This window comes from Thunnus maccoyii, chromosome 6, assembly GCF_910596095.1.
Source record: "Thunnus maccoyii chromosome 6, fThuMac1.1, whole genome shotgun sequence".
NCBI lineage: Eukaryota > Metazoa > Chordata > Actinopteri > Scombriformes > Scombridae > Thunnus > Thunnus maccoyii.
Genome location: NC_056538.1, coordinates 6,084,271 through 6,097,637, shown reverse-complemented (window position 1 = coordinate 6,097,637; position 13,367 = coordinate 6,084,271). Strand labels below are relative to the sequence as shown.

The following is a 13,367-nucleotide window of genomic DNA, read 5'->3' as shown; positions in this document are numbered from 1 at the left end:
AGCCAATCATTTAAGCAACTACAGACAGTGACAGGTCAGTAGACAGGGTTACAGGTTGGACAAGGAAGAGGGTGTTCAACACTTTTAGGCACGATGGCACAGACGGGCTTTGGCTCAGCCTTGCCCAGATCTAAGTCCATCGGCATTAGGGATTAGCCCTGGAATGGAATGGCGGGAAGACAATTGGTTGATTGGCTGATGAACCTGTTGCCGGGCGGATTCCAGGCATTTGGGTAGCCCTGATCGGTGGCTCTTACCACGACGGATATCCGGACTCGTTTGGACGGCCTCCTGTGCTCAGGAGACGTGGGGCTCTCCATGTTGTTGTTTTTCTTACGGCGACCAGAGACAAGCACACAACATTAACAACAACAACCTCAACGTCAGATTGACTTTGCCAAAAAAACTTTCTGGCAATGCCACTCTACGTGACCAAACTTCACTGCAAAGCTGGGAGAAAAAATACACTGAATATATTTCTATGAAACAAGTCATTTGTAGGGTGGTGCAAGAGTGGAGAAATATTTCTTTAAAGTCTTGAAGACAAAGTAAAAAAGGTTCTATACTGAGGTCGACTGAGATGCTGTGTGTGTGTGTGTTTGTGTGGGAGGTACTGTACTGCGGAGTGTGAAGGACTGTATGTGAGAGATAGCATAGGACTGTGTGCGTGTACAGAATGTGTGAGGGACAGGATGTGAGCCAGTGTGTGTGTGTGTTTGTGTGTGTGTGTGTGTGTGTGTGTGTGTGTGTGTGTGTGAGGGGGCGTTTTGGGGTGTATTCGAGGACATGGCTCTCTCACCTCCATGCCTTCTGTGTCTGGACTGGCGCAGAACAGGTTCTTCAAAGCAATGCCTGAATTATCGTGTGGGCCTGAAACAGAGACAGAGAATCAAAACCACTGGAACAATCAGATTTCCTTGTTCTTCAACTGTTAAATTAAATTCCTTCTGTTTGCAGAGCACCTAATCTTGCGTTTAAAGAAGCATTACAATAGCTGCATCCTTTGCAAAAATTCTGTCAGACTTGAGCCTTGACTGGGAATCTGGATAGGACCAAGGTATTGATTTTACCAGAAAAAAATATATACATAATTAGGACAATCTATATGCAACTTCAATATGGATGTGAAGGATATCAAAGGCACTAGAAGGAGGATTTTCTATGCCATGAAAAAATTTACAGACCCACCTAGACCAACTGGCTAAAAATATACAAATCCATTACTGAACTAATTTAATTAAATGGTAGTGAAGTGTGGGACCCCCTGGTTTTGTGAAATGTGTGATAACATTCTGGGAATCTAAAGAAACGCAACCAAAAATGAATTCCAAGCTGCCAATATTCATGTTGAATTAAGTTCCAAAAAAAGAGCATTAAAGTATAAATATCTAAAGGCCATTTACCCTAACTCTCATATCAATCCATTCAAAGGTTGTCAAGACATTTCACCCAAAACCACGAAAAAGATGACAAGACTATAATAAAAAATCATGACAATATTTATCACATTGTGTGCAATGGAAAAAACTGCAGTGCCCTGGATTCTCAGCAGGGATATAAACTTGTATCTCATGTTCATAAAAACAACAATTTCAGTTCCAATTCTGACATTGTTGTCTGCACAACAACAGCTCACTTCATTCACCTACCAGACAGCAGATAAAAGTGACAGAGCTGGTTCTGCTTCAGCCTTTTTAAATCCCAGTTTGTTAAATACAGTGCAAACACACACAGAAGAACCTCTTGTACTAAAGCTTCACAGGCTTCAGTTTATGGGAAGCATCAGGTTACAGTTTGTTAAGATGTTGTAGTGTACAGGTGAAATGGTTTTAACAGTACACGGCCTGAGCACAACAACAGTCACAGACAAAGAAAAGTACATCAACCACTCAACCTATATGACGAAAACTCAAAGTATAGACAATACTGAGAGGCAGATTATTGGGCTCTGTGAGCGACCAGAAACTAAATACAGATTGTTAGAAAAAAATAAATTCAATATTTACTTCACTGATTTTTATTTGATGTCTTTTCTTGTATGGTTCTTCTATTAAACTGTATCTCATCACATACAAATTTCATACATTTCCTTTATAATTACCTCTTTGAATACAGTAATCTATGTAATAATGTGCAAACTATTTAAGTCTTTTTTCACATGCTGAATTAAATTTAAATAGCAAACCTTTTACAAGTTTATTTGGTAATATTGCACTTAATTATGCATTATGGTTTTTATTATTATCAACATTATGGTTTTCATGTTGTTGTATTCAAAAGCAAATTTAAATTGGAGGGTTTGAAAGGCATGCACTGTGATGAGAAAAAGTAGAGTTTGGCAAACAGATAGTGTAGTCAGCGAGTGCTTAGATAGTTTTTTCATCATCAGAGAGAGACTACGAGTTGTTAATACTGTTACAAGAGTTTAGAGACAGAAGCCATTAACAACACTCTTTCCGGATCTATTCAATCTCCTTTTTCTTTTGGATTGCCTCATCTGTCTAGTGTTTGGAAACTCTCTGATGTGTGTGTGTGTGTAGGTGAGTGTGTGTCTTACTGGTGGGGATCTCAGTGGGTCGCTCCACCACAGAGGGTCTCTTCAGAGCGGGTTTAAGGGGCTTCTGAGGAGTTGGACGAGTAGGACTGAAGGATGACTCCTCAGTAGAGATCTACACACACACACACACACACACACATATAGATAAGAAACGGCACTCAAAGCTCCCAAAACCCAATCCTGCTTAAGAGATCGACTCCTCTCTCTCGTCCTGCAGACTCATTAGACAAATGGATGTACTTGTAGGGAGTGATGAGATGGAGAGAAATCAAAAGGGGGAACAAGTCCAACCTAAAAGAGAAAGCACAGGGAAAGAGAAAAAGAACCCAGTGGGAGCTGAGAGCTTAAAGAAGGGCTGATATAACATTAAATGACTTCAGTGACTTTCTATGCTGGCTTTTCCATGACCTAAAAAATACTTTGGTTCAGTTGCATTAATGTCTTTCTGAAGTGGCTGAACATAAAATGTTTCACAGATCAGATGCTGTGTGAAACAAGTTGGAAAATATATTCAGTTACGACTCTGTGATGTGACCCATTTGTAAAATCATTAACATTCCTGATAAACTGGGCTGATACAGTCTCTTAATTAAATATTGGACATCAGCTAGCTGGAGTTTCTTTAATTCTTTTCCTGTGCAGATATATTTCAGCCCCCCCGCCCCCTTTGTGGAGTAATTCCTAAATTAAAGACTAAAATGTTAAATATAATATCTGCTTCCAGTGAGTAACAGTAGTGGGAGACCCTACATTTAAGAACATTCATTATTCTTGTTTTAAGGAAGGGGAATAGTGTCTGTTAACCTTTAAAAACCCTGAGTCAAACCTTGTGAAACACATATCATACTGTAACAATATTCTACCAGTTGAAAGGCACTGATAAAAGCAGCACAGGATGGAATGGGAAAAGTGGAAGAAAAAGGGGGAAAAAAAAAAAGAAAAAACAGGGTAAAGAGCTTCTCGCACACCACACACATACACTCTTTCCTCCCACTCCCACATCCATGCCTGAGGGTGTTCTACTCAGCCACTCACTGCAAACTGATGAAAGAGAAATGAAGACAGGAAAAAAGGGAAGAATCGACATTTTGAGCAGTACAGTGCAAGACCTAAAACCAATTTAGACATCTACCTTAAACACTGGCTGCCAGTATCCCTTCTGTCTCTCTCTTGCACACATACGCACGCACGCAAAACTCATGCAATCTCCTTATAGCCGTTATTGATGGCTTAATAACATGTTAATTATGCTCTTAGCTATCCATCTGTCTCACACATACACAGTTTCTGAACATATTTCACATCTTCACCATCCAAACAGAAGTATCTGTCCAGTAAATGTTACTGTGCCTCCACGAGCTTCGGTTTTAGTGCAACACGTAACTGACCCTGAAACAGAACCTGTAACGTCTGTATTTCAAGCCTCATTTTTCTCTTCTGTCCACTGTCAAAACTTCAAAGTTCAGGCAAACCAATATTGGATTTGTTCCTCCCGTAGAGATTTGATAAAGGAAGGATGTCAAAAATCCTGCAGGGCTTCATTTTATCTCCTTGCTTTAAAAAATATGTATCCCTTAAAAAATGAGATTTCTTTTTGGTTTACTTTAGAAAGACTGAGCATCTGGAGAATGCTAAATCTTTCTAAAGTAAACAAAACATTTTTTTTTTTTTTACTCTGTCTCACTTGCTGATCAGTGGTGCAGGTGGTGCTCCTGTTCTTTGTCATAGTGACCTAACAGTTCATACTTTTGCTTTTTCAACAAAAGCTTAGATTTTGATGGTATTTCTTGTGGCCTTGCAAGTAAAATTCGGAAAACGTGAAAAGCTTTAAATGTCTGGAATCGTTCATGACAGTCTTTCATTCATTTCAAATGTGTCTGGGGCAACAACCTTGTGGATACGTCAGCTCCAGATTGTTAATCTTTAAATACACTATAAGCAACATTTAAACATGTTTCTAATGTTTCTAGTAACCTCTGACCTGGAAGCGGACTTCCTGACTAGTCCGCTGGCTGCCGTCCTCGCTGCCAGTGTTTGACACGACAGAAAGACGCTTCTTCTCCGCAGCGGCTCGCTCCCTGATGTACTCTAACCGCCGAGGGCGCCCGAGCTGCTGCGAGAGCAATGACTGGAGCTGGGCACGCTCGATGGAGCCCAACAGGATCATAGACTCTGGAAGAGAGGGCAAAGAGAGAGAGGGAGAGAAAGATGAGGAAAGGAAGAAAAAAAGTGTAAGAGAATGGAAGGAGTGGAGAGATATTTTGTGGAGGAGAAGGAAGAAAAAAAGAGGAGGAGATTGGAAGTGAGGAGGTGGTAAATAACAGGAGGAAGATGAGGAGAAAGGTGTGTATGCCCAGAGAAGGAAAACAAACAGTGTGAGTGAGGAGGAGAGGGTGAGTAGAAGAGAGAGACAGGAGAGGAAAAAAAAGGAAAATCACAGTTAGGAGGAGAGAAAAAGGGGAAGTGGAGAAGAGAAGGAGGGAAGCAGGAAGAAGAGATGAACCAGGAGGAGGAGACGAGGCAGTAAAAGATGTTTGAGGAGGGGAGAGTGAGCAGACTGCAGGAGATCCCAAACACATGTTGCAGCACTGCAGAGAGCTCAGCAGTTACATAATGACATCCCAGAATGCAGCGAATGTGTGTTAACTCATCGTCACTCTCCTGTCCTGTGTGTGTGTGTGTGTGTGTGTGTGTGTGTGTATGTGTGTGTGTATGTGTGTGTGTCAGTGTGTGAGTGTGTGTGTGTGTGTGTGTGTGTGTGTGTGAGGATGGCAGCTTGCTTGCTTTAAGTAATTGCCTTTGTGACAGTATGTGCTGATTATGTATTTGGTTAAATGCCGCAGCTAATTGTTCCTGCATGATTGCATAATTGAAACAGTGTTGGAATACCAAATTTGCACTTCAGTGAGGCGGTGCCATCAGCAATCTGTGCTCAAGCAAGTTTGTCAATCAATCAATCACTTTAATGAGCGTGCCACCAAGGTCGCTGGAATTTGTTTTTGGTACAGACTGGAAGGGACGCTCAGTTCAACAGCATCAGCAACATCACACACATACATCAATATCACATCAGACACAGTGATTAGCACAACACACTGTGTTCACATGGACTACACCACTGTAAAAAGCTTCTTCTTGTGTGCTTAGGACATTATACGATTTATTACTTTATTATAATGCATTGTAGCTACAGTGTCTTGTGCCAATTTAGGCAGAAGCTGTTTTGAATGATGTAACACTCTTTAAATATCTGATGATTCAGTGGTTGGTAACACTTACGGTTACACTGGCAGAAAAGTCTGTTTTCTCCAGTTGATTAATACTACTTTGATTCAATCAAGCAAAGTATGATAGGGGTCAACCTGGTGAGATTTTATCTGAGGAATAATGTGATGTAAATGATATCTGACTGTGGAGGTATGACTTGCTGATTTCTACTGTTATATATTCTTTTGCACAGTTATCACAGATAAAAACTATGGTGTACAGTATGGCCTGGCCAATAATGAATTTTTGAGGCAGATATTGATATTGGGACCTTCCAATAACAATATACTGTATCTGTCACTTTTATTAATATGAACACATAATACATATATACATATATGAGCATATGAGTGGGAGGTTTTAAAGTTGCAAGAACAAAGAAAGCCCGCACCCTGAATAGAGCATTTACTGCATTTACTCAGCGAGTGGGTGTTCTTTGTTCTTGAGACAGTTTTTGATTTTTAGCCTCCACAACTGATAAGGTGTTGAGATGTGCTACCATGAGGCATATTTTACATGTGAAAAATGAACCTGTCAGTGCTTTGTGGTGGACAAACTATATCATGGTGTTTCTAAACTACCTCAAAATATCTTTCTCTTTTTATTTCCTGCTACGTAGCGGCAGACGTAAACACAGATACCAATAATTCTGCAGTAAGCTAATATCGGCTGATATATTGGTCTGGCTGATTTATAGGTCTAGCTCTAGTACACAGACACCAATAGCTTGTGAATCCTTGAGTATGTTCCTCTATGAATAAAAACTGCCTGTTTGGTTGCTGAATGCCAGTAATGTGGGTCTTATCTAATATGAACCTGTCAGAGACATATGCTAAGAGGAGGGAAGAAGGAAAGAAAAACTCAGGAAAGTTTGCAAGCTGCAGGGCAGTGAAGAACTCTTGGAACTGTGATTGACAATGAATAATAACCCTCAACCCTTAAGTATTTTGGTTAGTTTCCGTCTGCATTTATATGTTAACCCTTAACTTCAACTCCCACCACCCACTGGGGTTCAAGTGGACCCACATTCTTTCTTTGATGTTGACAACTGATGGCATACAGTATTTATTGTGGCCTGTAAGCAGGTGGCATAGCAACTAGGTTTGGTGATAATTCATTTCTCTACACACAACAATCATTTCTTCAGTCCTGAGACAAGTTAAATAATCTACAGAACTGACCACCCACCATTCTCACTTTATCATTTGTGCACACCTGATTAACTCTGTTCAGAAACCATTTGAAGATAAAATTATATAAATCTGGATACACAAACATGCATGTATTGACTGCATGTGAATGCTGTCTGTGCTTATGTGTTGGCACTCATGGGTTGGGATGTCAGACCTGCAGTGCATGCTTATGACTTTTCACATTTGTATAGATAGAGAGATAAAGTGATAGGTTGTTTCCTGTATGGACAGGTTAGTGTATATGCAGTTGAAAATATATGTACATATGTGTCTGATATGATATATGATATATTGCAATGAAAAGCAATATGATGTGGAAAACTGTCTCAATTCTTTTTACAGACAGAGATAAGGAGGTTTTGCGGGATATCAGAGGATATCTTCTATGAAATAAACAAGTGTATTAAAAAAGAAGAACAAATGAGCAGGATATGAGATGTGCGTGTTTGTAAAGTGCACGTCTATCTGTGTGAGTGTGAAATGAAATGACAAATGTGAACTTCCCTCTCCGTCTGTGTGTGTCTGCGTCTCACCGGCTGATTCCACTAGAGCCAGAGTCTTGAGGTGGCCTGTCAGCAGGACGTTATGCAGATCTCTGTAGCAGCAATTGAGTGTGATGTACCGCACGTCCCTCACCATGATGTCCTCCACACGAATATTATACTTCCTGATACAAGAAAAGGGGAGAGGAGATAAAGAAATGAGACATGGAATTTATCAAGTGGGATAAGGGATATATCTGGGGTGAAAAAAAGATGGAACAAGTGGAAAATCAAATATCATCTGAGTTTGAATAAATATATGCTGACTTTTGAAATATGCACTGACTTAAAACCTTTGATGACACCATTTCTGATGTCATCTCACCAAAACTACTGACCTATATATCTCCCGCTTGGTCAGTGCAGTTTTCAAAAAATATTCCTATGCATGGATCTATAACTGCTCTCTGACCGTACATCCTTCCTTTAGCTGACCAGTCAATCCAATAACACGTTACATTGTCGACACGTCAGCCGGATGTTAGCAGCGCTGACGGCAAGGCCATGTGTACAGTAGGAGAAAATGGGTGACATTGCGTGAGCAGATCTTGCCTCAGCAGAATCGTACGCCCCGGTACACCAGTCATAAACACTTAGCTTTCTCTTCCTGCCTGAGCTTGCCAAAACTTGCAAACACGACAGCAGTCACTCGACGTTTCCGCTGCCAAGCCCCGTAGCTATGCCAGGACACAGGCACCGGCCAACCCTGCGCTCCTTGTTGCAGTGACAGCTCAATACACTGACCTCTCTTGGACTACAAAGTCAATTTGATGACCATCTTGACTTCAATACAACAGCTCACAAAGTTAGTCTAAGATCCCAATAAAGCAAAAGCTTGTGGACAGCTCCAGGAAATGGCACCAACAGAACAGGTCTCATAAAAATGTTCTCTGCAGGTCCTTCTGTCGTGCTGATGTCATTAAAGGCTCAGTTCCAGTGTTTCCACATATTTGCATAGCAATACAATGGTTAGTTAACTACGTTACTTGGTTAAGGTTAGGGAACGATTGTGGTTACAGTTGCAGGTTTATGACTAGACAAAGACTCCTGCATCAAAGTCAGACTCTTACTTATACACCACCGAGACCTCCACACTCTTACTTTCCACTTCACTACGTACATCATAATGGAGACAATACTACCTGCAGTGGTGCTGAATGTGGGCACTTGACATAAGTCCTGAGATGCAGAACTGTCCGATATGAACATATTTCTTCGGAACAGTAAGCTTGGTGTCTAGCCATGCCGATATTTTCTGTCCAGGTTTTGAGATATTGGTTTATGAGATTCCTGCCTCCACCACAATTCAATGGAGCTGATTGGAATTTGGTTTGTGGTGCTCCCAGCATTGAACAATTGCATTAATGCCACCAGCTGGAATTTTTCATCGGAACTACTTTCGACAGAAGAAATACTCCCTAAGGAAAGTGTTTGCATCAGGGTTTGTGTACTATCTGGCCTGACAGGGACACAGTTTCTGGAAAGAGAAGGTGAGGAATATCAGAGAAAGTCCACTTTGAGTTTGTCTTCATCTTTAGTGTCATGTGCTCAATGTTGCTGTACTGCATGTCTCAGAGATTACCTGTCAATCAGACAGTGTAGGGCAAATGATTTATAATCAACAACCTGGAACATTGTAGGTGATGCTCTTTCTATTTTTAGCCATTGTGACTGTCATTGTTAATCCAAACTCCCCAGTTTTCTGTGTTTCTGTTCTAAACAAACAGAAATCACATCACTTCCTCACAACAGAGCTACTAGACACCTACTGTTATCAACAGCAAATCAAACAGATTTCCTGAACTGGATAAATGTTGAGTCACTAATGCTTTCTATCAGTCTGTGGTAGAAAATATAAAAACATAATAAAAAAAATAAAAAAAAACGCTTCCTCTTTCTGGTGCATTGGCAGCCTCTTTCAATTTGCTAGTGGATCTGAGAGAATAACGTAATGCATGCCTCTGAACTGGACTCAACCGCTGCCAAGACTAATTTCCCTCGGGATATCAAAGGCAGTTGATGAAATCTGATTGGTTTTCTTTTAATTGAACCTTTCTCCCCACAAGGCTGGGCAATACATCTGATCAGTTGGAGCTATCTTGCTTTAAGCCTTGGCTTATAGATTTCAGCCAAGATAAACAGATTTATAAGGGTTATAAATCCCCACTTATAGATCATCCATATTGTCCAGAGTGGAGTAAATATGGGTTTGTATGTGTGTGTGTGTGTGTGTGTGTGAAGGAGGGTGTAGATGGGTGTATGGGAGAAGGTGTAGAAGCCAATAAAACGATGCTTGTAATGATCCGGAGAAAATATGATCATCTGCTGTGGCTGTCAGAGGAGCAGGGACAACAGTGGACTGTGTACAATTCAACAAACTATAATTGGCCATTATGAAATGCTAAGAAACAAAAAGTGACAGATAGAGAAACAAACAGCTGTGCTACACACACACACACACACACACACACACACACACACACACACACACACACACACACACACACACACACACACACATACAGAAGGTGATGTTATGTAATTGTTCCCACATTTGTGCCACTCCAACGCTGAAGATGGAGCTGTCAAGAGAGAGGACGAGAGTCAGGTTGGAATAAAAGACGCTAGTGGGGGAGAGGAGGAGGAAAAGGTTTCATATGTGCTGCTGGGTATGATTACAGAGAGGCAGAGGGTAACAGCATGTCTGTAGTGGAAGTGTGTGGAAATATATATGTGATCTGTGTGTGTGTTTGTGTGTGTGTGTGTGTGTGTGTGTGTGTGTATGTTTGTGTCCAAATCTACAAAAGCTACACAGAAATAAAAGATAAGAAATCCAATTCTCTCCATGTCCATGTGGGTGTGTGTGAGCAAATGTACATGCAATCATATGTGCGTGTCGCACGGCAGGCATTACACAAGTGTTCCTGTGTGTCTGAGTATGTGTGTGTGTGTGTGTGTGTATGTGTGTGTGTGTGTGTGTGTGTGTGTGGGTGGACGGTTGCGTGGGTGTGAGATGGATAATTTCCAGTTTGAGTGAAAAACACATTCAGCTTGGAGGGGGCCACGCTACCTACAGTGTCTCCCCCCCCCCCCCCCTTCAGCTGCCTCCTCCGCTCTCATATGCTGCAGTAATATAACACACACACACACACACACACACACACATTCATTCACTCACACACACACACACACACACACACATATACACACAGGCTTGGTGATGGAGAGTAGTGTGAAAGAGCGAGGTGAGAGGCACAGAGAGGCATAAAAGTGAATGAAGAATGGAGTGAAGAAGGAGCTTTCTGCGCAGCAACTGAAGTTTGTAGAGTGTGTGTCATTAAAAATAGATGATTCAAGGAGATTACATTTTTGTGTGGATGTGTGACTGTTCACACACACACACACACACACACACACACACACACACACACACACACAGAGAGGGTATTCCTGACAGTTTCTCAATCATCTTTATGCCTCGGCAACTTTTGCCTCGGCAACAACATTTTTTTAAATCATTATGTAGAGATAATTCAATATTTTTTGATGATCGATGTGTACACACACACACACACACACACACACACACACACACACACACACACACACACACACACACACACACACACACACACACACACACAGGATTTATGACAGTTTCTCAATCATCTATGCCCGGGCAACTTTTAACATTTTGAAACTTTGTGTTTATCCTTGAATATATATTACAGTATTTGACTGTGTGTAGATGATTGATGATTGTCTTATGTTTTACTGACCGTACACACACACACACACACCAACACACTGAGGAGTTCTCATGTTTTCCTGACAGTTTCTAATTCAATTCACTTGAATTTGTTGAAGCTTCAATTATAAATATTTCATGAAGTTTAACACACCCCCAGAGATAGAATTACAAGTTACAAAACAGACAGCTAAAGAATAATTCTGGTTTATTGCAACTTGGATCTTATTTTCATAGTTTGGTACAATTGCTGTGATTGTAAAACAAACAAACTACATTTATCTCTGCATTTATCTCTAAATCAATTCCTGAACTTTTAACATGCAAAAAGCTGTGACCAGACCCGTAATCAGAGGCAAAAGCTTGCTGCTCCGGGGTAGTGCAGGGGGAATAAATAATTGATGAAAATAAATAAAAACTAAGTGATACAGTACGTGCAGATTGCTGAGGAGAGAGGTTTTCAATGGCTTCTGTTCACTTAGGTTTCCACCTGCTCAGACCATCTTGTTATACAGAGCACTGGTATCTTCATTAATTATTTACACACGTAGGACATGGCAACAAGATTTAATGCTAACGTAAAATTCAATTTTGAGGTTTTCAGCGGGGGTTTTAATGAACTTATTTCAGACACTGCAGCAGCAGGTCAAAGTTGAACCATGAAGTCTGTCTGCAAACTGAGATGAACATTTATGACAGTCTGGGACATAATTTTACTATTACCCTTTGTTTTTATTTTTTAAAAGTTTGATTAACCTGTGTGTTTATGTGGCTACTCATGTTTCTTGTCTCATTTGACTTCTTTTTAGTGATGTTGCCATATTCCTAGATTTCACCAATTAACATGTAGAGTACAATATGGTCATAACCAATCGAATCAATGTCTAAAACCCATGGAAACAAGATCCATGTTGTAATAAAGTAGAATTTTCCTTTAAGGCAATTAAATGCATCATCCTCATACTACTAATAATTCTGTAAGGCCTTGGGAACTTGTGTGGCTGATACTTTGTCTGTATGTGCATGCACATATATCCACTGTGTGTTGCTACATTACATAATCAGCACACAGGAAATAACAAACTGTGCAACAGCTCATTGAGAACACGACGGCTCACATTACACACAGCTTCTTTCTTTCTGTCACTCCACACACACACACACACACACACACACACACACACACACACACACACACACACACACACACACACACACACACACACACACAGAGGACAGGAGAGTGACGATGGGATGAAGAGGTCATAAGGCTGCGGTAGATAGTAAGGAGAGAGAGAGGAGAAGAAAGCAGGAGGAATAGATTGAGAGAGGAATAGATAATGAGGAGATGGAGACTGTGGGTCAACTGAGGGGCTGATGCAGAAAGTGAAGGACTCAAGTAGTGACACCGAGAGGAAACTCTTTAGGGATGGCCATAGAAAATGATGAACAGATGGAGGATGAAATCAGATTTTTTCTCATTACTCCCAATTTGGGAATGATGCATCCAAACTATTACCTCCACCTAGTGATTTGCCAACATCCATAACAATTAAGGGTTCCAAACAATTAAATGAAAAGTGCTTCTGTGTGGTTTCACTGAGCTCGGAGGACACGCGGCAGCTGGTGATCCCATTCACTATTGTGTGGTTGCTATAAATTATTAATGTGGGTGAAGGCAATTAAAAGCCATTTAAGGCTGAGCCACTGAACCAGGCACCTCCATCCATGTTTGTCACTGTGATTCCACACTTTTTTAATCTGGTGTGTGATAAACATTATCGCCCCACAGGTATTTAGTGCGGTTTTAGTGTTGTTCTTCAGTAAGTTTCAATTGCTTTTATGTCACTTGTATTTAATTTTATGGCATAAATTGCACATAATTTCATGGTACACAACTATGTTTCTCAACATCTAATTTTGTCCATTGTCAGTTACATTTCGTTCAGCCAAAACATGCAATGTATTTATTGAAATATTCTTTTAGTTTTCCATTACAGGCTGACCACACCAGATGCATTTCAACTGTGTTTCTCTGTCGACAGTCTTATGTCCCCCTG

General features: G+C 40.7%; 1 protein-coding gene across 4 annotated transcripts in view; it reads right to left on the bottom strand.

Annotated features, from left to right (window-relative positions):
• The window catches only part of LOC121898897 (chloride channel protein 2-like), a 163,019-nt gene that overhangs the window by 27,912 nt on the left and 121,740 nt on the right, over positions 1 to 13,367 (bottom strand). For 3 of the 4 annotated variants that reach the window (XM_042414402.1, XM_042414403.1, XM_042414404.1), the window contains exons 16-19: positions 7,551 to 7,684; positions 4,539 to 4,729; positions 2,558 to 2,669; positions 800 to 870 (exon numbers count right to left, since the gene is read on the bottom strand). In XM_042414402.1, the coding sequence (XP_042270336.1) occupies positions 800 to 870; positions 2,558 to 2,669; positions 4,539 to 4,729; positions 7,551 to 7,684 (508 nt within the window). Of the gene's footprint in view, positions 1 to 257; positions 333 to 799; positions 871 to 2,557; positions 2,670 to 4,538; positions 4,730 to 7,550; positions 7,685 to 13,367 lie in introns of all 4 variants that reach the window. The other variant, XM_042414406.1, reaches the window with a different exon arrangement.